This window comes from Protopterus annectens, chromosome 3.part0 (assembly GCF_019279795.1).
Source record: "Protopterus annectens isolate FY-2018-M chromosome 3.part0, PAN1.0, whole genome shotgun sequence".
Lineage (NCBI taxonomy): Eukaryota > Metazoa > Chordata > Ceratodontiformes > Protopteridae > Protopterus > Protopterus annectens.
In genome coordinates this window covers 756,772,280-756,799,416 of record NC_056731.1, presented here as the reverse complement: position 1 = coordinate 756,799,416, position 27,137 = coordinate 756,772,280, and the positions used below count along the sequence as shown (strand labels likewise).

At 39.0% G+C, this 27,137-nt stretch overlaps 1 protein-coding gene across 1 annotated transcript in view; it reads left to right on the top strand.

Annotated features, from left to right (window-relative positions):
- GLIPR2 (GLI pathogenesis related 2) overlaps window positions 1-27,137 on the top strand; it is a 1,300,660-nt gene that overhangs the window by 204,240 nt on the left and 1,069,283 nt on the right. The window contains exon 4 of the mRNA XM_044065100.1: window positions 5,229-5,306. Coding sequence (XP_043921035.1) covers window positions 5,229-5,306 — 78 coding nt within the window. The remainder of the gene's footprint in view (window positions 1-5,228; window positions 5,307-27,137) is intronic.

Sequence of the window (27,137 nt, the reverse complement as noted above, 5' to 3'; positions counted from 1 at the left end):
TAAAATGTGGAGTGCACTACCAGACTCTCTCAAATCAGTAGAAAAACGCCACCACATTTAAAAAATACTTAAAAATCACTTTATAAACACTTGGCTCTGCTCATGCAATGGGCCAGGATAATACTACCTCCCACCCCTCTCTTCAATACACAAGTTTTTTTTTTTTTTTATTCTAATTTCTGAGGGAGCTACTAATATAAACTAAATGTGTTACTGCTACAGCACACCTTTAACCCACTACTAGAATAACACACAAATCCACTCCTTATCTTGTACATCCCATCCTAATTCTACTGCTAAACAATACTATTATGCATCTATTAATTCCTGTAACCATTGTATAAAGTTGTTTTCTAAATCTGTAACCAAATAATGATCATCTTTTATATGATGTAACATTATTTACTGTATTTTATGTATATTCATTTTTACTTTTAAGTGGAGCTTTTCTGCCCAGTCAGAATTTCCCAGTTAACAAATGTAAATAAATAAAATCATATAAATGAAAATATCCTGAAAGCTGAAATTTGAAGCTTGGTCATGTGGACTTTGATGCTTTTTCATATGTATGTTAAGAGTCACTAATACTAACTGAACTAGCTCCATTTAAGTCAGGGTTGAAATTTCAGTGTTGTTTTTCTGAATCTGTGCATCCAGTTTAATAGAAAGTAAAGTAGATTTCAATATGTTTGATCATGGGAGGGGAGGATGGGAATTGAATTAAGCACATTGTAACTGCACATTGTAACTTTTGAATACAATATAGACTCCATATAAATAGCAAGACATTCTTTTTACCTTATTGTATGTACATATCTTTATGAATTATTTTAATAAGCTAAAGGTTTTTTTAATATTTTGATATTTATCATATTGTGTTATTGGACACCTGTACTTTAATTCAGAGCTTTTGTTAGATCCATAAAATGTGTGTATATGTGTACTGATATATAGTTTAGTACCTGTATGTTTACAGATATCTTTAGATCCCACTTTATTGTAACTAATTCTCTAAACAAGTAGAACAGTGTTGGAATGAGCAAGTAATTTAGGAATGTTTAATGGATAATTAATGCTACTTAAAGTAGGTATATTCATACACTGTTGGATTTAATATTTGTGATTTAATAGCAAAGAATTATTAAATGTGTAGCAATGGGGGAATAATTTTAATGGAGTCTCATTTTTTATCTTGTATAATTGGTAAGTTATGGTAGGTTTTGGCTAATTTTTGAATTTGTGGGTATTGGTAGAGCGAATGGTAGTTTGACAGGCAAGATAGGAACTTTGGTATTCATTATGGGTTGTGTTTTATCAGTAATGTATACAGTTGCAGTTGTATGCTTGTTATTTACAAAGTTTAGTAGTTTAGTTTGTAGAAAGGAAGATTTCAAAAAAAATGTGTAATGTTAAGATAGTTCTTGAGGAATGCATTAAATTCATGTGGTGGATAAATGTCATTATCTTTGGAAAAAAATCTTTTGAAATACACAGCATGGATAGTTTTAATGCATTATATAGTAATGTAGATGAGATTAAATGGCAATAAAGGAAAACCTTGAGATCTAAAATTAAATAGAGAAGACATTCTTGCATGAGACTCACTTGATAAAGATGTACAATATTTAAATAACTTTGGTTACAAAATGCTACCATCTGCTTCTTACTGCTCTACCTTGGAGAAACTCTACTGTAATCCATAAGGTCATAGGATGTATTAATGATTCCAACGGAATGCATACATTTGTAATAAAATGTAATGGCGGACTCTACACTAGCCAATTTTTACTGCATCTCTAAAATGGGTGCAAGAATGGCTAAAGATCACTTAAACTTACTACAAAGTCATTGGAAGGGTAGTTTGAGTCTCAACAGGATTTTAACTTCATATCTTTTGTATAAGATTCAAGAGAATAAAGTTACAATTCTGGCATCAGCTAAAGCACTAAACAGATGGATTAGTAGTAGTTTAGTTGATATAGTAAAAGCAGAAGATACGTCGTTGTTCTAGATTCATTATTTTTGTGTACATAGAATGCAAAGTAAAATTGATTGGATTTATGTCTCTACAGATTTACTTAATAAACTGAGTTATTTTAAAACCATTCCTTGTCCTTTTATCTGTTCATAATGCACTATGTATTAATATATTAATGGATACAAGGAATTGTAAGATTATTTATAGACTTCTAATATATATATGATGAAATTAAAAGAATCTAAGAGTTATATTATTTTAAGGGACACATTAAGAATTTTTTAATCTTTGATTAATGGTCAGGTTAATAAAGTCATACTATTTGAATCCTTAAAATTTCATATTAAACAAAGAATAAGAAGATAAGCTAGCAATAAAATAAGAGTGGAATCAAGAGTATGCAATACAAGATAAAATAATATATAAAGCGAGGTTTGACCAGCATAGAAAATACTGAAGTCAATAAAAACTAATGACAAAATATTAACCAAAAGTTACACAGTTATGCAATGACTTAGTCTACATTGATTAGCTATTAAGCAAAAGGCACATCAGTAATATCCAAAATCATCACACTAATAAGGTTAGATCAGACATGGAGGAAATGCTTAATATTTTTGTTTTTAATTCCATGAGGATCTTGAGGTAAAAATAATCCTGATGATTACAAAATTGACAAGTATTTAAAGAAAAAAGTTACCAAAACTTTGATTAACAAATCTCTGTTGAATAAGTATATTACCCTGTAGAAGTTAAAGGAGCTTTAAAAAAGGGGAAAATGGTAAAGCTCTATGGTTTGAGTATGGAATTAAGTCTGCTTCCATTAAATATTTTAGAATTGCTTAGTGAAGTTTTCAGGATAATTTAGAGTGACAAAAACAATTCCTCCCTTCGTGGAAATTTTCTGTTCTCTCCACCTATACTTCTCATACAGGCTTAGTCCACATTTAATAATGAAATATGAAATATCTACTTCATTTTGGATCCGACATTTCTCAAGGATTCACTAAACAAAGGTACAAAGCAGGAGTGTCCCTTGCCCCCTCTATTTGCATTAGTTATCAAACCCTTAGCTAATAGTATAAAAAGTGGTAAAAAAAATGGATTATAAATCAACAGGGACCGTCATTTTGCAGGTGATATTTTACCAACTGTAGGAAGTTTTAAATTATTCAATCAAATAAATAGATGTGGAAACAAGTTTCAAGAAGTGTCGCTGCTGAAATGTAATAATAAAACAAACTTTAGTGTTGAACCAGTTTACTAGATAGCAAGTTTAAAGATAAATATGAATATAATTGTGAAGGAAAACTAAAATAATTAGGAAAAAATTAATAATTTTGAAAAAAATATAAATGTGTTAAAAAAAGAATGATGTTTTTTTTTTTTTTTTACTTTTGAGGATGGGCAATATAAAAAAGTACTAACCTAAGATTTTTATAAAATATTTATGCATTCAGTAGCTTTAATACTGGACAAAAAACTTTTTAATGAAAATATAAAAAAATGCTAACTTCATTCTTATGATATCCGAGAGCGCCAAGAATTTCTTATAGAAATTGTGCAAGATTATGGGAGTATGGTGGTATTGGCTTCCCAGATGTAGAATCTTATTCTTTTGCTGTAAAGTTTAACTCTGTTCTACTCTAGATAAACCCAACTTACACTGAAAGCCATTCAGGAGCAGATAGTACTAAATTCTTAAGTTTATTGAATGATAAATTAGAAGTATGTAACCATCCTTTCATCTGGTTAATATAATTTACGTTGGAAGGAAAATCATTTTGGTCTTTAGACTCCACATATAATCAATCCTTAAAACAGTTAAATAGGTTTTTAAAATGCTATTAATATCGAAATGGAATTCTCTGTGCTTAGGAAGCATAGAAGAATGTTAAAATGAATTTACTAACCAGGAATAAATTATTATGGTCTTTATGCTTTCAAAGGAAAAGCTAAGTTGCTACACTATTTAATGAAAGATTAAATGGTTAGCAGATTCATCCCGCTTACATTATCCTTCACTCATCTACACGTTTGTTTAATTTCTTACTGAAGAGGAACAGAACACAGTTCCCTCAGTTATATGAAGGTTATTATCAAAGGTAGATTGACCTACAAAGAAAGCTTGTCCAAGTTATACAAGTTAATTATAAAAAATGTTGATGCAAAATTCTGGAACTTTTTAGATAATGGATGGAGTAGATGTTATGAATAAAACTTTTACTTAAATCAGATATCTGATAATTGTTCAACTAGATTAATAATATTAATGAATGTTCTACTTCCTGTATCTGTAAAAGCCAAACAAAAAAATGTTTTGAGCTTTCTTGGCAGTTGCTAGAAAAGTTATTACAAAAAAATTAGAAGTAAGAAGCCATTCCCATTGTTCAAAAAAAATTAATAGAAATACTGTGTAGAACTGAAAATGAAAAATAAGTGCTCAAAATAAGATTTGTAAATCATACTAAGACACTTAGTGGTTGTAATCTTGAAATGTTGCTACTGAATTACCAAAGACGTGTGTGTTGATGTGTATAAGATTACCTTGATTTGAATGTATTCCTAATCATTGTATAACAATGGGATGTTGAATTTATTTCTGTGTATATATTGTAAATGTTAAAAAACTTTAAAGATCATGTTATAGAAATTTAATATGAAAGTTTTAAGTAGTAATTACTATACCCTAGTCTTTCATTCAAGCAACCTCCTTAATCATTGCCTAATTTAAGAAGCTTTTTATATCATTGTGTTCAAGCATCATAAACTTACATAACTTGGGTCTGATGTAATTTATAAGGTAGCCCATTTTATTTCTTCCATATTTACCAGACTTGAAACAAATGCTCCCAACTTATAAACATCATATTTCAAAAAATCGTCTTTAGTATCTGTTGGCCATGCAGCAAAAACAGTTAAAACAACACTGGACCCAGTATGGAACCCTGTGGCTTATACAAATTATTTTCCCTATGCTAGGACTCTTCTCCTGTCATATAACCAAATTTAAACCACAAGTAAAAAAAAAATAATTTATATAATTTAGGTTGGTGGGTAGAGGAAGGGATTTATTTTTATTCACATCTTATAAGAAGTCCATAATTTCCTCTTCATGCTACATAGGGCAATTCAGTGTTGGTTTTAAGTTGTCTGTTATTTTTAATCTTATTATATTTTAAATGTTATATTGTTTTATGGATGTAAGATATGGAAGCTTTTATTTTTTTTTATACTTTTTTTCTTCCAGCAAAAGATGTGGTGGACAGATGGTATAGTGAAATAAAAGTTTACAACTTCAATTGCCCAGGATTTTCATCTAGCACAGGTAAGAGATTTCCTGAGTAATTGTTAAATGCATTAAATAACCTTACCAGTTTGTGCTAGACATTCATTGGGCAGTGTTGTGTTTTAGCAAAATCAGATTTTTTTTTCTTGGTCAGTAAGAGCATCTGCCAAGTACAGTGAGGGAAACCATGCAGTTGGAAGAGGAGAGCTGGGCAAAAATAACTTAATGCAACACAGTTCAGCGAGTAAAATAATCTCACATGTACATGGGAGACCAAGCAATCAAGGTGTTGTCTCCTTGAACACAAGAAGCTTCATTCTTTTTTTTTTATTGCAAATGCTTTTAAGCAGAATATTTTGTATCTATTAAACTATAGCCACTGACCAATTAAAACTAGACATCTTTGTATTTTGTTTTACCAAGAATATCTGCCTTTCTTTATTTGGCACAAGTTCCGATCTTCACAACTTTATACAGTAGCAATTCCTGAATCTCTGGGCCTGTGTAGGAAATTATTATTGCAGACATAGTTGTTGTACAACCTTACTTGTAAAATGAGTTGCTCTGTCTTACTGAATACAATAAAGAACTCCAAACCTGGGTATAAACTTGCAAAAGTTTCTTTGCAACTGTTAGTGCATCCTAGCAAAAAGGTAAGCTTTAACCCAGCTAGAAAACACATCTATAATTACAAAAACACACTAAAATTTCTGAGACTGTGGAAGTTCAGTGAAGTCCCACTTCACACAATAAAAAGGTCTCCATGGCTTTCAGACTGTGCAGTAACCTTTTGACACGTTCTCTAAGCTCGTAATAGTTATTTACAAAATGATGAATGACTCGGTTAAACAAAACTTCATTTTTTAATGCATTTTCCCCAAATGAGAGGGCAGATGAGCTTGGAACCGGATGAATTAAAAAGGAGTATGGGTTTACTAGCCTCCTATTCAGGTGGTGCCACATGAAGTGGCTGCAGCCATCGTGGAGCCACCTTACCCTTTTGGGATCATCAGCTTGATTTTGAAGACTGCTCCTGCAAAGAGACAGGTCTGTTGAGTTTCCTGCAATTGTTTTAAAATGAGCCCTAAACAGGATAAGACAATGCAGCTTTTCTAGCGGCCATATCTGCAAAACCGTTGCCTTTTGGAATACACGAATCATCAGTCTTATGTGCAGCACATTTGATCACAGCTTTTTGCTTGGGTAACAAAAGTACATTCAACAGTTCCTGAACAGAAACATAGCTTTTTAATTGTTCCTGCTAATGTTGTGTAGGTACACTCTTTCTCTTCAAAGTGTCCCAAAATCATGAACTACCCCATAAGCTTAATGTGAGTCTTGTGAAAACTGTTACTGTTTGACCTTTTTTAATTTTCATGCTTCAGTAATGGCTTACAAGTTCAGCTACTTGAACAGACACACTTCCATTTAACTGCTTTTTTAATAGTACTTTGTTCTCTGTACACACGGAAAAATACTGCTACTAAAATGCAGAACTCCCTTCGAACATAGGATCCATTGATAAATAGAAGTAACTTGGAATGTTTTTAATGGGGCACCTTTAAAATCTGATCTAGGAAGAAGCACATGGTAAACTACAAAAACACAAGCATGTGCTTTTCCTTCATCCGCTGTAGGAATTAAGTGGAGTTAAGAGGTGGACATCTAATAACCTGCGAAGCAGGGTTAAGCAAAAATGATTCATATATACACATGTATGTGTGTGTGTGTGTGTATGTATGTATATATATATATATATATATATATGTGTGTGTGTATGTATGTATGTGTGTGTGTATATATATATATATATATATATATATATATATATATATATATATATATATATATATATATAATATAGATAATCTTGTAGCAGATAAATGTGTTTTGGTTCTTGGTAACAACACTTCTGTAAAATGCAAAATTGCCACAGAAGTTTTGTGCTCAAGACTTGGGGATGCCACCATTTCATTTATGAGGGCAGTTGCCCTAAGGCTGTGTGGGAGGGCTGCTGCTACAGAATTAAGATTTGTACTGAAAAAAAGTAACCATATAAAATTATCATTTCTACATTATGCCAATAGTCATAATGCTATGTTATTCCTTTTACAAAAAAATTAGAAAAAAGTCTCTCTGAACAATCTAGTAATCAAAGAGCAGGAGAGTTAGAAAGTAAAGTTTTGTAGTTTGAAAAGCTTGCTTACGAAGATCCTGCCAGGGCAGGACCTTGGGAATGTCTTAATTTTAGCAATCCATTGATGGCAGTAACCTGTCAGTCCCAGAAGGACCCACAACTGTTTTGTAGGGTGTGGTGCAGTTTTAATAGCAGTAATGCATTAAGGTAATATTTGTTAGGAGCCTACTGAAATGAGATTCTAAATATTTAACTTGTGGTTTCCACAACTGCACTTTTGCTTTAATAACCGTAAATGCTAATTTAAAAGAAAGTGTCTTATTTACAGCTAGGGTAAGAATCAGAAGCTAAAAGCAGATAGTAAACATACTGTATGAAGGGCACCCACATAGAAACTGAATTTGCCTAATTGCTTTTTCATTTCTTTAGAGGAAAGAGTAGGCAATTCTAAATATCCTTGAGGTAGTCTTGTCCATTTGTATTGTCCTTGGTAAAATAGGTTAGTCAGGACAATTTATTTCTTGTTGAAGTAATGCAAAAATAGGTTCAGTTCCTTTCACTGGCTCATTTCATAAAGTATATTAAAATATGGTAGATAGATGCTCATAAGGTTTTAAAATGACCTTGATTTCATGGGTAGTCCACAGTTGTGAAGGAACAGTTTCAAGTCCTTCCATATCAGCCAATGTAAAGGTCTGTTCTGATCCAAGTACTGTAAAGAATGTGTCTTCATCTACAAAGGTAGCCGAATACAGACTTGAAGCGGAACATTCATATGGAATATTTAGGGCAACTCCATCTGGAGTGCAGAATATAGTATACCATATTTTACACAAATCTCTACCTAAAAGATGTAAAGGGGTAGTGTTTGCTACAGTAAAAGCATGGTGTTGTTTTAATGGACCTACCTAAATGGGAATAGATGGACCTTTCTAAATGGGAATAGATTTTTGTCTCTGGATAATCCAAAGGAACACAAGAGAGTCCATACCTTAACTGATTTTGTGGAGAGTGGGAGGTGTTCTGCATTTGATGTGGTGATCATAGTCACGTCTGTGTCAACGAGAAAAGCAAGAGTAGAATTGCGTAGTGTGACATTAACAAAGGGATCTTGGTCCACTGGTACCAAAGGAAATTGTCTACTGTTCATGGCTGTGCTGATTATCTTATGATGTTGGCTGCCCTAGCAGTACTCCAACTGGGGGAGTCTTTCTGCTTGTTGTGGTGTTTGGACATTTGGCGAGTGGTAAGCTGAAAAGATGGTTTATTTGCTGAAGGAAAGAACGCTCTTTATGCTAATGTGCACTCTGACCTCAAAGCATGGGTTAATACTGGCCCATGTTGCTGGCTCTGGAGATGTAGGAGAGTAAAAATGATAAGGGTATTGTCCTGGAGCTTTCTGTGGAAAAAAACTAAATCTAACTACTTCCGTGATTTATTAGAGGTGTTGTCTTCAAGGTTTTCCCCCTATCTGCTCCCCTGAAGAGGGAAAGCTGTCACTACGTAGGCAGTGGGATGGTCATAAGGAGTAGGGGGAGTTGTAGGGGGAGTTGAAGGAAACAAGAGGCCAGTCATTTTCAGAAGAATTGGATTGAGTGAGTTACAATTTTTCTAGTTGTTTTAAAGGATGATGACCCCCAGGTGCCACAAGATTTTATCTTCTGTGCATTTCTACTATGTATTTATTGTCTTGTTAGCTGCCTGCACCTGTGTTTTAATCTTAATGAATTACATTTTAGACTTTTAACCTGCAAAATCCCTTTATTTTTGGATTTTTATTGCCAGTCACTAAAAGCTAACGAACAAGAGACAGATACTTTGCTTCCTTTCTGTTTAAACTACTTTTTGAGATTTTCTAAAATAGCCTTGTCAAAAGTTCTACCCCCTGGGAGCTGCAGTACACTGTGATTTTTAGTGAGCTCAGACAACTCCACCAAATTACAGGCGTCTCATCCATATTTATTAAATATATGTCTGGATGGAATCCCAAACTCTAGCTCTTAATACTCCCACATTCACATTGTAATTTCAATACAGCAATAATAGTATCTACTAACATTCATCAAACTCGCTCTCATACAGTACATAATATGTAACTATGATTAAGGCCCGCTGTCATTCATGTATATATGATTTGATCCAGTCTAATACACTAATATAGCATCTGATGTCCATCTTCACATAATCCTTGACTGTTGGCTCAGTTCTGAGCCTTTGAACCGACTCGGCCATTTACCTCAGCTCACGCCTTCCAGAACTCTTGTGCTAGGCTCTACCAATAATGCTCCTGTCTAAATTACCCCATATCTCATTTGCTGCTCCATGTGTCAGACGTGTTCAACCTCTCTCAAACTTTGGCATGAAACTTTGGCATGATCTTTAAGTTTTTTCCATCTCATTTCTGCTTGGTTCTTTATAGCTTTTCTACCCACTCCCGTTTTCTTTCTAGAATGTTTGAATGATTCCCTTCTCCATTAAAATTTAAAAAATAAAAAAAAAAATCTTCTCTTTCCTCTTTAAACTAGTGAGTATGTGTGTGTTGGTCCTTTTCCAGGTTAGGTCTAGTTTTTCTGTATGGCTGACAAAGCTTTGAAGGGCACCTCTGGCTTTAAGAGGTGCCAGAAGTGTGAAAGGAAGATGCCCAATTCAGTGCAAGGACTTTTGAGCAGAGAAATACGCTCATCTTAAAAGGATTGTTAAAAAGAGTTTGAATAGGCCATATCTGGTCCAAAGACTGAAGCCAGCTTGTCCTAGTCCTCTTCCTTCTCGCTCAGTACCAAGCAGTTCCTATGAACTGCCTGAAAAACTACACAAACAGCCTTCAGTGTTGACAGTTTCCTTGGCACTGACAGGCAAAAATGATTTGGCACCAACAATTTCTTTGGAATGGACACCTAAAGCTTTGGCACCAGAGGTTTTGTCCGAATTGAAGCAGACTTCATTCAGGACACTATCTAGAACCACGTATTCTCCATCTGTTAATCCATTTGTGGACCAACTACCTTGTCCATTCCTGGAACAGAGACCACCTAGGTCTATTTTGGTGTCATCCGTTCAATCCACTGAGCCTCTCAGAATCGGGCATCATGAGGCTGGTGGACCAGCCCTTGATGGTGAGGGGATTACCTCCATCTTCAGTCCCCAGCCAACTAGCACCAGGACCTGGTCCCCCTTTACAATGTCTCCTCTTCCTTCTCCAAATACACTTGAGTGTTTGGAGCCCCTGGCACTGACCTGCCCAGCTCCAGCTGCCTCTTTTCTGCTAAGAGCTTCTCCGGAACTGAGAATTGGCTTGAGCTCTTCTAGTTTATCGGAACTGGCAGTCTCCTGGGGTCATCACTGGTTCCGAGGGGCAGGGTTCAACTTTTATTTTCCTTCTATTTAACCTTCCATGCCATTCAGTGCTTCGGCGTTCATTGGCTCAACCCAGGTTTCTGCTTTGGAGGCCACCTGCTTGGTGCAGGGTGGGACCACAGTTCTAAAGGAGTCTTTCTGTTCTGGGCTTCCATCCCTCTACTGGAGGGCCAGCCTTCCGGATCCTAGAGAAGGCCTTGTCTATTGCGGACTCCCAGTCCTTGCCATCCCTATTGGGCCCAAACATCTGTATCCCCTCGACCAGACCTACTGTCAGCCTCATCCCTGGGACAGGGGGCACAAAAGCCTCGAGAGACCCACCTTGGTGGTTTTCCCCTTCAGATACTTCCCAGGAACAAACCCCTGAGGAAGTACCTGTGAAGAAAGTGCAAGGGAAAGCACTTGGTATGGTCAGTGAAGGACTCATTCAGGGAGCTGATTTTTGATGAGGGGGAATGTTCCAGGTCACCCCCTGATTGATGATTCCTTTGGGGGCATCCTGGAAATCCTGAAACAGAGGCTTGGCTGAACTTCCCTCCAGCCTTCCTTGGAGGAATCTGCATATCTGGAGGCTTTTTGTACCCAGCCCTCTACCTCTTGGATCTCTCTGCAGGCTTACGAGCTCATTAAATTGATCATGCAGTGGGCCTGGAAGATTTTGACGCCATCAAGCCAATCCACAAGAGGCCTAATCATATCCTTTCTGCCCATAAGGATGAGAAGGCCTGACCATATCCTTTCTGGCCCTAAGGATGAGCAGCATTGGACTAAGGGTATCCCGTAGATGTGGTGATAGTAGCCACAAAGAAGGAACTTGCAGATGAAAGCCTTCTTTCATCCTCCTAATAAGGAGTGCAGGACTATGGATAGGTTTGGAAAGTGTTTTATGCTTCATCAATCTTCACTCTCAGGTCTTTGAACTACATGGTACACTTTACCAGGTTGCAGAGAGATCTGATTAAAAAGCTGTCAGTCTCGCAGGAGCAGTAGCTGAAGGGGTACAAGACAAGGTTATCCCTCAGCTTGCCACCCTCAAATCAATTTCTAACTTACCCATGAGGCTAATTGCCAATGCAGCCAAAGGGACAACAAGAGCAGCAGGTTCAGGCGTTGCCATTAGGAGACATGCCTGAATTTCCTTGTGAGACTTTGCAGAGCCATTTAAAGCTTCATTCAACTCTGTTTGATGGAACAACCCTGTTTGGACACAAGGTAAAAGATACTGTCCAGATGTGAGAAAGATGGGAAGACTTTCTGCCGTTGGCACACACTTCACACTTCAATGGCCCTATTCCAAGATGGGAGGCTATGGTTCAAAAAGTCACAAGGGCCTTTCCAGGACTCTCATGGCAAGGAATTCCCCCAGGGCAGAGGGGGAAGTAACTATGGAGGGTGCTCTCCTAGAGGCAGAGTTGGCCCACAGAACCAGGGGTCCAGAGAGTCTTTCTCAACTCCTACCAGTGCTCCTGTATGGAAGCCCAATTGCCTTCCTCTGGAGGCATTTGGGGGGCGATTATCCCTGCACCAATCTGCCTGGTTACTGATGACATCTGACATATGGGTGCAGGGGATCCTTTCCAGAGGTTACATCATTCCCCTTTCATCAAATCTGAACAAAGACTTCTGGATGTTCCAACCAGTCACAGGAAAACAGCAGTCAAAGAAATTCAAAAACTGCTCAAAAAAAGTCATCCAAGAAGTCCCACTAGACCAACGAGGGTCCAGGTTTTACTCCTAGATTCTTTTTAGTGCCCAAAAAGACAGGTGAAACCGGTGACTGGAGATCCATTTTGGATCTCGGCCATTTCAACAAAGGCAGTTCACCAAACCAAATTCTGGGTGGTCTCTGTACAGCCAATACTTCCATCTTGGAAAAAGATGTTTGGATTTGCTCCTATAGATGTTCAGTATATGTAAAAATGGACAAACGTTCCAGAAGATTCCTGTACTTCCAGCTGGGATTCAGCAATTTCCAGTTCAGAGCACTGCCCTTTGCTCTCACCACAGCCCCCAGGGTGTTTACCAAATGCATGGCAGTGGTAGCAGCTCATCTCAGACTGCTGGGATCTTGAGTTTTTCCTTATCTCAGTAACTAGCTCCCTACCACTGCCACCAGACTTCAACTAGCTCGGGCAAGAGATCACACTCTACATCTTTAATTAGGCATTACAGTAAATCACAAAAAGTAAAATCTACAACCTACTCAACTGTTGGAATTTGGAGATCTAATAAACACTTCCTTTCCCAGTAGACAGGCTCCAAAAGATCAGATCACAAGTAAACCATATAGTTCAGAACAGAAGTGTTCCAGCCATTCTCATCATACAGGCGCTGGACTTGATGGCAGCCTCCTAACTCTCTAGTTCCCTTGACCAGATGTCACGTGTGGATTCTGCAATTGCTTCTAGCCTTCCAATGGTAGTTAATGAATCAGACGATGTCATACAGCATCTTGATCACAGCTGTAAACAAGACCTGTCTTGGTGACTCCATTCCAACGAGATTATTTTGGGCCATCCTTTTGTACTTCCACAGCCCCAAGCCATAGTGACCATGGATGCTTCCCAGGCAGGGTGGGGGGCATTTTCTGGGAAGGACTGTCCAAGGCACTTGGTCCCAACAGGAGGACAATTTGCACATCAATGTTCTAGAGATGAAGGCAGTACTCTTGACGTTGCAAGCATTTCAAGATGCCATTCCCTTGGGAACAGTGGTAATTCAGATGGACAACATGGTGGTCTGGGACATCAACAAACAAGGGGGAACCAAATCTTATCCACTTTTGTCGAGAAGCCCTCAGGGCAGCAGTATTCTAATGCGCTAGTGGTCTGTCAGTCCTGTGGTGATGGAGAAGATATTCTGCAACTGGGGTTGCGTCCCCTCTGAACAAGTGCAGCAGTTAATTTGCCCTAATCCCCCCCCCCCCAGGGGAGTCACCCAGCAATGCTGTTGTCCACAGTTGGTCTCTTGTATGGTCCCCTGTATGGGTTTCTTTCAATTCCTGTGATTCCCAGTTTCTAAATAAAGCCAAGAGGTTGGAGAACACAATGATCCTCATTGCTCTGTTCTGGCTTTGACAGGTTTGGCTTCCATTCATATGGGCTCCTCTACTTCTGAAGCCTTGGATTCTGGACCCAGCTCCAGATCTATTATTGCATCAGAGTCTCCAACATCTCAAGCTGCATGTGTGGCTTCTCCAATTCCAGTGATTGCCAGGCATTCTTCCCTTACCTCACCAGTCTGACAAATCATTTTGGCCCATCACAAACCTTCTACTAGGAAACTGTACCAGAGTAAATGGGGAATATTTTGCTAGATGGGCTTTTAACAATGACCTTGACCCTTGTACAGCTCCCATGGATAAAGTAATGGATTTTTCTGGCTGTTCTTTATTAGTCTGGTTCTTCAGCCTCTACCATTCAGGTCCATCTAATCGCGATATGTAATTGCCATATTGGTTTTGATGGTTCACATGTCACATAAACTGTAAAGCTTATGTCACATAAACTGTAAAGCTTAAAGAGCCCACTGCTCCATGGGATTTACCCTTTGTCCTACAATCTTACTCTATCCCTTTTTGAACCTTCATCTACTTGTGACTTAAAATTTCTGACATGGAAAACTTGTTTTTATTCGCCATTACTTCCGCAAGAAGAGTATTGGAAATTCAGGTCTTGTCCTGCAAGCCCCCCTATATAATATTTCACAAGTACAGGGTTTCCCTTGGGACTAATCCTTCCTTCTTGCCAAAGGTAGTTTCATAATCTAATATCAATCACACCTTGCATCTACCAGTTGTCTTTTAGCTTACCCCGGTTAGGGGTCACCACAGCGGACCTCCGGTCTGCTAATGTTTGGTATTGGATTTTTACGTACCGTGTTACCAGCCCTGATGCACAACCTTCAATGAAGGCACACCCATTCATGCATGTCTCCCCACACAAGAGACTCTAGCTGAGAATCGAATGGGACAAAGTCTTGCTGTGAGCCTCTTTTCCCTAATTTCTCCAATAAGGGAGAGTCCTGTCTACACTTATTAGATGTTCACAGTTATGTTTTTACCTTCACAGAACAAAGGATATCAGATAATCTGACCAACTGTTTGTTGCCTTTTCCTGACTTTCCTTGGTTAACCCAGTTTTTAAGGTTACCTTAGCTAAATGGTTCAGAGATTGCATCACCTTTATATGTCATTCAAAGGGACTTCATCCACCACTCCCTGTGAAGGCCTATTCAAATAGAGGTGTAGCAGCGTCTGTGATTTTTCATGCCAGAGCGTCTTTAGATGAAGTTTGTGCAGCAGCCACATGGTCATCTCCTCATACCTTTATCACTCATTACAAACTGGACCAGGTCTCTAGGGGACTTTAATTCATTCGGCTCATGAGACCTCCCAAGATTCAGGTAGCTAGGGACTCTGTCCTACTGTCAAGGATTACGTGAAGATTGACAACATCAGATAAAGTTGTCTTACCATAACATTCCATCAGTTGTCTATCTTCACTAATCCTTGTCATTCCCCCGTCTTAAGATTCTTAGTGGATCAAGTACTCCAAAGACTGGCTTTATAAGAGGGACACAGATCATGGGTCATAGGAGCAGGCTTATAGTTTGCAAGGAAGTGATATTGGATTTTGTCTGTGCTGAGTTGAACATGTAGAAGCTCAAGTGCATTGTGTTTGACCAGCCTAGAGTTATATTTTATTTTTGATGTGAATCTAGACATCTACGTCTTTAGTCCCTGTCTGTGTGGTTGCTGGTCTAAATGTGTGTAATGCATTATAACCATGCACTGTCAGTGTGCCTTCCTTTGCTTTAAACCACATTTCAGTGACCACACAGTCCTCTGCATTCTCTAGGGTGAAGAGAGCTTTTACTTAGAGTATGGACTTTTTTGTTTAGACTCCTAGCATTGAGCAGTAACCCCTTCAGATTTTTGATGTCAGAAGTACTTTCAGTATGACATTGCCTAAAAAAAATGCACTATGGGGGAAGACAGTTTTTTTAGCTAATATTTGAAAGCCTAGACATGAGAGGTGGAGACCATCCCTGACAAAGCAGTGTGGTCTGGTAACCATTTCCTTTCATGCTGACAAATATTGCACGCCCTCAGAATGACATCAGAAACTAAGCCAGTTATTGAAGTCAGTCATCTTTTGTTCATACCGTGGCATCATCCTTGGAGAAGGAAAGATGCTGCTCAGCTCATACTATCCTGAGATGCACATTCTGAAAGCTCCATGATGTTTCCCTTCATATAGTCTAGGGAGGTATGTCTCGGGTCATTTTACTCTGACATGGACTGAGTCATGCTGGTGCTTGTAGTCCAATGACCAGTGTGTGTAAATGTGGTGGATCCTAGCCCCTGTTAAGCAGCTATGACTCTCTTTACTCAGCATGGTGAAAGGTTCATAGGTTTATACTAGGCTATCTGCCCTAAGGCATTTATAAGCCTAGCCCAAATTTTTGTGGCTTACGCCACCCCTTATATGAAAAAAATACTGTGCCCATTAGTTTGTTGTGCCTCTGTCCAGCAGTGACACAGAGATGATTCCCGGGGTAAACCTACGATCTCCCATCCACAGGTCTAGATTTCTCTTGAACAGAGTCAGCGAGGTGCTCTGCCTCACATGGACCGGGATTTTATTCCACAGCATAGGGAGTCTCTGAGTGATAAATCTATCCCTCCAGCACGTCCTATTTATATCCGTGCTAAGGTTTAAGTCGCTTGCTCTAGTGGTTGAGGTGGAGCATGTACATTAATTCCGGGTTGGACATGGCCTTGTATGTCGGGCACATGTCACCTCTGAGCAGACGGTATGCGACTGAATAGAGCTGGAGTTTCTTCAATCTGGCAGCATATGACAGATTTTGGAGTCCCTTTATCCTTTTGGTGAGGAACTTTTGGGGTCTCTCCAATTGCTGCAGATGTCGGGTGAGATACATCCCGAATGGGGCATTGTACTCTATCATTGGTCTGATAAGTGAAGAGTACAGGGGAACAATAACCTCACTAGATCTGGATGTGAATCCCTTCATGATCAGGTGGGCAATGTAGAAGGTCTTTCTAACCACTTTAGCAATGTGAGTGTCAAAAGAAAGGCCACTGTCAACCTGGGTCCCCAGGTCCCTGATAACCTCTTCTGTGCTTAGTGGATTGCCACCTATATGGTAGCTTGGGGTTACCTTGTTTTTCCCGAAGGGTATGACTATACATTTTTTGGCATTTAACTTCAGGCCATGGCTCTGGCACCAGCTATCTGTTTCCGTGAGTCCCTTCTGAAGGATATCCGTGTCTGATGCACTTTCCACTATGGCGCCCAGTTTGCAGTCGTCTGCAAACTTTGTCAGCCAAAGTCCTCCTATGTTGGCCTGTACTTCTGAGAAGTAGATGCCAAACAATAGGGGCCAAGGACCGAGCCCTGTGGGACACCACTTGTGACCGGCTTGGAGTCTGACACAGCGCCAGCAACTCTAACCCTGTGGGTTCTGTCCTTAAGCCAGTTTGCAACCCATCTTGTGACATATGGGTTTACATTTAAGCTGGTAAGTTTTCTACAATACCCGAGTGGGGTATTGTGTCGAAGTTTTGCAAGGTCAAGGTAGGCTGTATGGACTACCTTTCCCTCATCAATGGCCTTGGTGACTGTTTCGAAGAAGTCGACCAAGTTCAAAAGGCATGATCTTCCCTTGACAAAGCCAAACTGGGTCGGGTCCAATGTCTGCAAGTCCCCTATATCTTTGTTTATGAGCTCCATTATGATCCTCTCCATAGCTTTGCAGACTAGACTTGTTAAGCTTATGGGGCGGTAATTACCAGGGTCCGTAGAGGCGCCGCCTTTGTGAAGTGGGACTACAGTTGCCGTACACCACTCCTTGGGCACGTATCCTGTGGTAAGGCTGAGATTAAACAGCTGCCTTATGTGCGGGTTTAATTCCTCATTTAGCTCGTGTAGCACACAGCCGGGGACACCATCCGGTCTCATTGATGCTGTGTTTTTAGCTTTAGAGAGTGCAGCTTTCACTTGCGCATTTGAGATGTCTGGGAGGCTACACTCTGCTGGGATAGTTCTCTCCTTTAGGGGGGGAGAGGGGGGTGAAGTTTGCACTGAACCTGTCTGCCAGTATGTTGGCAATGTCTGTGGGTTCAGTGATTTTTGTATCATTTTGGACTAATTCTGAGCATATCTGGGAGTTTCCACCCAGGTTCATAACAACATAGCTGAAAAAGGCCTTATGATTGTCCTTTGAATCCATGGCAATTTTTCTCTCAAAATTGGCCTTAGTTGATTTTATGAGTGCTCGTATTTTTTTACTAATAATGATCAGGGGTGACTTCCCTTTTATGGATTTGGATTTTGTTCTATCATGTAATAGCTTTCTCCTCTTATTGTAAAGTTTGTTAATGGCTGGGGTCCACCAGACTGGACGTTTGCCCTTTGTGGAAAGAGTCTTGGTTTTATTTGGGATTGCCTGATCCATGCAGTCCTGGAGGTGTTCATAGAAGGCATTTGTAAGGGCTTCCGCAGCTTGGGTTGTGGTTTCCACTGGCTCAGGGGCCTTGAAGGATACCACACCAGTCTTGAGTAGTGTGAAGTTTGCTTTAGAGAAGTTCTTCACTATGGTCTTTTTTGTTTGGGGTGGGGGGATGTGGATTTCCAGTGAGATTAGTTTATGATCAGATCTCACCAATGAGGGATATACTTCCGTGTGGAGCATTTTGTCCCCATGTTTGTGACAATGAGATCTAGTATATTTTCTCCTCTCGTGGGAACAGTGACTAGCTGTTCCATGGCATTTGAATTTATGAACTCCAGGAACCGTTGGGCTAGAAAGTTAGGGCTTGAGTAATGTTCCCAGTCTATATTCGGGTAGTTGAAGTCACCCAATATGATGGTGTTTGGAGATACATTTATACCCTCCAGTGTCTTCAGGAAGGCTGTGTGGGGTTCCTGAGTTTGAGAGTGTGGCCTGTAGCATGCTACAATTTGTAGAGCAGTTTTGCCTATGGTTAGTTGCACCTGGATGGTTTCCAAGCTTGCGTTGCCACCAACCTGGAGGTGTGGGTATCCTTTATGAATATGGATACATCTCCTCCTTTTGTGGTGTGGTCCGGGTTTTGGGGCCGGAACGCATGATATGAGGTAAAACATAATAGTGCCAGGTGCTCTCAGGAGCCTTGAACCAGGTTTCAGTTACAGCACAGACATCGATGTTCTCCATACTGAGAAGGGCCTCGAGTGTGTGCATTTTGAGATTTAGACTTCTGGCATTGAGCAGCATTACCCTCAGTTTCTTCCCATTTTTGTTTTCTAGGGTGGTAGGTTTAGAATTTGAGCCTTGCCTAAAAAGGCACTATGGGGTGGCAAGAGCCTTAGCCAATATCCGAATCCCAGGGTGACAGGTGCAAGCCGTCCCTTGAAGCAGCGTGGCTTGTCAAGCATGTCATCCCAGGCAGACAGACACTGGATCCCTTTTGAATGACACCAGACATTAAGCCAATTGTTAAAGCTGATCATCTTGTCTCTATATTGTGGCATCATTCTTGGTGAAGGAAGGATACTGCTCAGGGTTAGGGTCATACCTGCCTGGGCTACATAATCAGAGAGCTCCTCTATGTCTCTTTTCATGTAGTCCAGGGAGGTGCGTCTCAGGTCGCTCACACCAGCATGGACAATGACTGTGTCATATTTGTACTTGCCGTGGAGTGACCCGAGTGCTTGTGTTATGTGGCAGATTCTAGCGCCCGATAGGCAGCTTACTGTGACCCTCTCCTTGTTCAGCCTGGTGAGTGGGACGTCAGTGTGTCTGACTATGGAGTCACCTATGACAAGTATGTTTGGTGTTGTATTTGGCCTTAAGGGCTGTGACTGCTTTGCACACTGCTTTTGTGGTTTATGTGTTGCTTGTGGGGTGTCTTGAGGTAGCAGTTGTTTGGGTGTCTGCTTTGGAGGCCTCTGCTGTTTAGGTAAATTTTTACTCAGAGCCTCCGAGTATGTCTGTGTGTTTATGTGTTTGATTCAGTGGAGTGGTAGCATTATGTGAGGCTGGTTTTGTGGTGTGTGTAGTTGCCTTCTCCTCCTGTCTGGTCTTGCCAGTCCTGAGTTGAGAGAGCTCAGCCTCCAGTTTGGCTAAATAGCTGCATCTCTCGCAAGTATTTGTGTTATGTGGGAGGAGGAGAGGGTTGTCTGTGTACATGAGGCAGTTATAACATTGCCTCAAGATTCCCAGATTCACCAGCTGGACCGGAGAGAAGATTGACAACTGACCTTTGGACATGCTAGAATAATATTGGGAATTCCTTAATTGAAAACAAGGGCCAGTGGGGAGTGAGGGTGTAGTGCTTTTAATTTTTATTGCTGACTTATATAATTGCTTTAGTGAGCAAGTGCCAGGTAACTTGAGTGCAATTTGTTACAAGTAACTAAATGCAAAAACGACAAACAGTAACTTTCTTTCAAGTGAAACAAGGAAATAAGTACAGTAAGCAATGCAGATATCACTAGTGATCCACAGAAGCGCTGAGAAGTTGCGTATTAGGTGGAATTAGCTTCCAGGGAAATAACAAGCAAACAAACAAGCAGCATATAAACAAAGCTAGATTCAGCAGGCCTGGATTTAGTCTATGCTAGAGCAAACAAGGTGAACCAATTTCAGTAAGATACAGTTCAAATATTCAGGCACTATAAACCTTTAACCAGAAATTCCCAGCTCAGAAGGGCAGAGTCCAGCCTCTTCTCCCACAAGAGTGCAGACCACGAACCTTCTTAATGTAAAATAACTGGCCTGAAGCCCAAGTGCCTACATTAGTGTGCCTCACAATGAAGTTTGTAATTACCAGAATGTTGGATTGTGTGATGGCTTGCCTTGGGGCTTAGAAATAGAGGCTCCATGAGATGTGGCTTTGTGTCGATGTGGGTGTAGTGCATTCTGGGCTGCTGATGGTATTTGAGTACTTGTCTGGGAGGTTCTATTTAAGTTCCTCAGCATATGTGGGTCTATATGTCTGCTTTGATTTGTGTGTGATGGGTGCAGTGTGTGTACTACTGACAATTGTAGGAGTACTTTTATGTGAAAGCTGTGCTTTGCACATTGTATAAATACATTACCATATCAGTTTAAGAATTAACAGGTTGTCAGTAAACCTAAGGCAATGTTTACATTGCCTCAGGATGCCCGTATACAGCAAGCTGGTAACTGTGATGGTGGGAAGGTTCATATCCATGACAACATTATTGATTTAGACTGAGTGAGAATGTAAAGCAATGTCAGGAGTATCCAGTTTGCAACTCTGGGGGCAGCGCTTGTCAGTGCAATTAGATATTGGTGAAATTTCAGTGTGTGCTTTTACGGGAAAATGAAGGAGTGTCTACACAGAGCACTGAGAAACACTTGAGAGGGATAATAAGTAGACCCTGCTGATTTATGGATGACTTATTTAGGCAGATGTTCCAAAGTTAGAAACAAGTCAAGCAGTACTTATTGAAAACAAAGAATTACCTTGTAAGAATGATGAAAAGAGGGGAGTTGTGTGAATTGCTACTGCCTGGCTACTAATGGTGCTGGTCTCACCACAATGTCACTCTGCTGGGATACAATACTCCTTTGCTTCTTTCACCAGAAGCAAAACATTAGCACCAATCCCAAGATGAGGAGCAGGCTGTAGCCGGTTTTGTGACAGTCTTGTCCCAGATGATGCAAAGGGGTCTGTAAGCTAGTTATAGCCTCTTCCTGGTTAGATGCCTTGAATAGCAACCAGATCGATCAGGAATGTCAAGCACAGACACACCTTGCACAACCAGAAAGAGTCAGGAATCAGTGCACTCTGATCCTGCTCTCACTGGGAGCAAAATATAAGCACAAATTCCAAGCTGGCACCTATGTAGCATTTGTCAGGCTTTCCAGTGTTCAGCAGTCTCCAGGAAATGTTCCTGTGCTGCTCCTCTCATTGGGAGCAGAACAGAAGCATTAATCCCAAGATGACTACCAAGAGGCAGAATGTGGGCTCTACAATAATTGATGGTCTTGGAGTAGGTGTTTAAGATTTTAAAGGCAAGTTGGAAATGAGTTAATATCCTAAGAGCTACAGTGTTCACTAAGCTGTTTGATATGAAAGATGGAGGGATAACTTAAGGTTTGGTTATCTAAGTGGAGGGCCGTTAATTTTAAAAGAGCAAGATAGATTGGAATGGGGTGGGCACTTTGTATTCTGTTTCTGTGGTATACAGTGGGGGATGGCCTATATATTTAAATAGTTAAAGGGGAGTGATTTCACAAAATGATGGGGGAGAGGGAAGGAGATGCGTGGTCAAATTAACATAAGGGTAGGCAGTTAGAAGGAACATTGAGTTTAAAAACACAACAGCAGAAGAGTGGGAGGGTAGGAAAACTTAATTTGTGTGACTCACAAGAGACACAGCTGTGGTGTCTTTCCTAGCTTAAATATACCATTATAAGCAGAATAAAAGTAAAACACAGTGAAAAAGAAAACGAATCACAGTATACAAAATAGAAGGCAGTAAATAGAAGAAAGCAAACTAACCTTTCCTTCGCAGCAAGTTGTGGCAGAGGCTGGGTAGGCTTTCCCTGGTCCTGGGAGAGGGATCAGGGAAAAGACTTCCTTATTTTGTCATAATGTTGTACCCATCTCTAGGGAAGTTCTGGCTTGAGGTTTAACTCAGACCATTGATCCTTCTTAGATGGTTTCTGGTACATCAAGAAGGGATATCTTTACCTGAAGAGATTCAGAATTCTGAATGTGGACAGGAAGATGAAGGAACAGGAACAGATGCAGGGTTTTCTCCTTGAGTTTCTGATTCAGACTTGGTTGAGAGCTCATTTTATGATTCTTCATGTGGGGTTTCACTTGTCTGGGACTGTTTCCAGAATTTGCCAGTGTTTTCAGTGGGAGAGAACTGAGGTTTCTCAGTCCCTCAGAAAATAGTATGAGCTGTTACAGAAGGTATTTCCAGCAGTCTTGTCAGCTTTGAAAGATGTGTACCACTGCTTGTAATTTTCCTGATAGTCCGCTTGCTGCCACTAAAAAAGACTGGCAGAATGTATAAAGTTCCTCTGTCTTAAGTTTTTATACACTCTTCCCAAACCTGATCTGCCAGCTATAGCTTTAGTTAATCCTTTTGCTGCTTAACATTTGGTTATTTCCAATCCTCCTTTTTCTGATAAGGGATAAGAAATGGGGAGTGGAAATTGTATGCTTCTCAACTCTGATTTTCATAATGTTGAATTGTCAGGCTCTTATGTTAGATTATTTTGGTTAATCTGCAGTTTCTTATTGCGAGAAAAAAATCTGCTTTAAATAATTTTCTTCCCATTTTTCACTACTCCTTGTTTGCAGTGTTTGTATGAGACTGTTGATATGGCCACTGGTACTGTTTTGAAGAGGTTTGCTTGGTTTCATTTTCAAAACCTCGCAGATGTAAAAAATAGGCTTTTAAATTCTCATTTGAATAGAGGTTTAGTTTTTGGCTCCTTTGCTGTAGAGGTGATCAAAAGATGTGATGAAAAGGATAAGATTTTTCGCTGTCCTTTTCCAACTTTTTAGGGGATTCTTTAACCCCTCAAGCAATTTTGGCACAAAAAAACAAAGTAAGCTAAAAATGCAGATAAGTGGATGTTTAATAGGAAATGACCAGATGGTTCCAAAAAGAATTCAGGATCCTGAGCCCCACCCCAAAGGTAAGGACAGTCAGAATGACTAGTTATGGGACCTTGCCCCCCCCCCTACAACCCTGGCAGCCCCTTTTCCCTTGCAGAAAGACTGAATCTTCACTTTCTCTTTGGCAAGAGATAGTATCGAGCAAATGGGTTCTGAAGATCATTTGTCCAGGTTACAGATGGCAGTGGGAGGAAATTCCTCCTTTCTAGGGGTAATTCCTCCTTTATCAGACCCTTGTATTTCCACCTGTCCATCATAGAATGTCCCAGGGAGTGATAGAACCAGTTCCTCCTCCTCGGGTTGTGAAAGGTTTTTACTCAAGGATGTTTGTGTCGAGGAAAGAAAATGCTTTGAGACCAGTTCTGGATCTTTCTTTCCTAAATCTGTTTGAGATGGCACCCAAGTTCAAAATGATGTCACTTAACAATCTGTTGCCTCTTCTTCCTCATTCAAGTTTCTTGGTAACACTAAAAAAATGATTATCACATTATATTCATCCAGACTTCAGTCATTTTTTAGGGTTGTGTGTCTGGGTTACATTACAAGTTCCTGCCTTTTCCTTTGTGCTCCTTCTCAGAGCAGTGGATTGTCCAAAGTGTCCAACTCTAGTTTTAGCTCATTGCAAGCTATATGGTATCCACATTTTTCCATATTTAGAGGACTTGTTTATCTTTTCAGAGTCTTCAAAGTGTCATGGATCTCTCACATTGGTGGGAGATCTCGGACATAAGTCGAGAATCCAAGAGAACATTCAAAAGGTCTTTTTGTCTCCTTCATACAGGATTGTGTTCCTGGGGCATCGGACACCTTTGTTGAGCGTTTTTTACCACAGGAAAAAAAATGGCTATCTAGATCTATTTCTAAGGTGTTCCACTAAGATTGCATTCACTGTGAGGGAATTCCTCAGGATTTTTGATGTCATGGCATCTGTGATTCTCTTGAGAACTCTGGCAAGACTCCATATGGGAATGATACAATAGTATTGAAGAATTCTGTACGGTCTTCCTGTTGGTTTCTTTCTGTTACTTGCCTTTGCATGCAAGCATACCACAGTTAGTTTAACTATTTATTGTAATTAACTAGTCTTATTACTGTATTGTACTGAGTACAATAAATACACAGAGACAAAATGTTTCAGTTGATAGGCTATACTATTGTATTCTCCTTTTGGTTCTACAAGCAAGCAATACAAATATCAGCTCTCTGTAGCAAATTCCCAAAGCTTGTTTATGCACAGCTACATTTATACCGAAGGTCTGGTATTTTTCTCAGTCTGATGTAATACAGTTTTTTCTTTGTATAACAGTTTTTCTTTGTTCTAATTTATGATTTGTCCTTGATTCTTTGGTCCAGGAACTTCAGTCTTGCATTATCTGAAACTTGGTGTTCTAGCACTATCTTGCTTGTGTTCTGGCTTTATCTTGAAGTTACTTTGATGTACTTTCAGCTGCCATCTGTGTAGCTATTTTACAAACTTTGTTTTTCAATAACATATTTTTACATGGATGCCAAAATCTAACTAAGCTATATATGCTTGCCAGCACACTTACTGTTTTTTCTAATTTCTCAGCATTTTACACTATTGTACATTAACCCTTTATATGTCCTATCATTTTTGCAGCTTTTTATTCAAGCTAATTAATAATGTAAGCAACAGTTTGAAAAGACAGTGTATACTAAACTCTTTCAGTTCCCCATTTTTTTATTTGTTTGAGTAATGGGCTCAACTTTAGTTAAAGAAAAGATTGCATTTGTTTCATTAGCATTGCTATTTACAGCATTTACGACTTTGCTCATATTTACAATCATAACTTGAGTTATTGCAACTCTCCGTAACCTGCAGCGTATAAAACAATTTTAAGCTGTCATTATTATTATTCTTATGACCCCTAAAACTATCAATACAGGATGTGTTAACCCATTTAACAATTTGGTCCAGATGACCATCCTGTAAATATGTCCCACCAATTATGGGCAGTGTCCGCTTCTGTTTTTGTCTTTTACTATTAACAATGGGTTATTTGAAACCACACACACACAACCTGTGATGCCACTTTAACAAACATTTTGAAATTTGAAGGCAATATTGTCCATTTACACAACATTTTGTTTAATTTACACATTTATATACATTGGTACTAAATTGTAATCTGTCTATTAAAGATACTTGTGATGACTTACTAAATAGTAAGATTTCATTGTGCTTGTAAATGTACAATCTGTGAGATATTTTGTCCTACTAGTTTTCATACCAAGCTCTTTTAAAACTGCATTTGATATCTTTACAACTTGGGGATGTAATATTGATGTGCAATATTGTTTTTTGGTATTGTTGTCCTGTCATGGTACAAGTGGATGGTATTTTTACCACTTGATCTGTATGAAGTACTGGCTTTTTACCCAGAATGGTAAGTATCCCAACCCATGGCCCTTTTCCATTCATCTTTGTGCTATTTGTATAAATAAACAAAGCATTGGTAGAAATTATAAAACACTAGAGGCCAGCATGTGCAGCAAGTAAATCTTTTATTGAAGAATAACTATGAATAAGGCATGAAATGCCACAAAAAGACTAGTAATCCGTTCAAACCGGTTTCGGCTATTCAGCCTTCCTCAGTGAAAAAAAGCATTTCTTATGTAGAAAAACTCATGAAAATTTATACATACCACCAACCAATGGAAAAATGGTATAGTCAAACCATTAAGCTGGTTGTACAGTATTATTGTATATAGGCATATAAACACAGGAATAATCAGAAGACTATAATCATTTAACAAACAATATAATACAATACTGGAAATGGCATGTGCTGTAAATATACAGATACCATAAACCACAAAAATAATAATATATAAATTATATACATGAACAATAATAAACAAAAATGTCTATAGACTTCCAATAAAATACTATACTGGGGAAATGCTATAAAAAAACATGAAATCCCCATTGACATGAAAAGGAGTATAGTATGATACGATCCATAAAAGTAGAAATGTAGTACATAATAATCCTCTACACAGTAGAAGGATATTGCCAACAGTGTATTGCGTATATGGACATGCTGTGGGCAAGTTACAAAATATCCAGTGTCGTGAGTAGTGAGATTACAGTAACTTATGTAGATACCCTAGTTTATTCATGGTACCCCATGTCAATATTCATAATATGTATCTACTAAAAATGATAGTGTTGAATGTGGGATTAATAAACTCAATGGAACCCCCAAAACTAGGAAGTGGGCTGGTATATAGAGCCCTATGGTAACAAATATTGATCATCTAAGCTGGCAATAGTATGTTTATAAACTCTAAATGAGAAGATTCTGTAATATAAAGCTAGAAAATGTAGCCTGTAACAAATTAGGAATATACAACATAGACTGTCATATCTTTGATTGGATTCATGGTTAATAAACCAATATAATCCATATCATACCTGGGAAAGTATCAGTGAAATACTTGCAAATTCTTCCCAATTGTACCACATCTGTGAGATGGTTGCAACATTTAAAGTGAATCACAATTATAAATGGTCGTTAAGGCCAGGGGGAAAAAGAGCCCCAAGGTGAATGATTCAATATTTTTCTTTGTGATTCAATATGCTATGCCACCCCTGTTGGTTACTCCTGTCTCCGGTAATTTTATCTATAATCATGAACATAAATTTTGCATTGTTGTGTTTTAGGGTATGTCGATACAG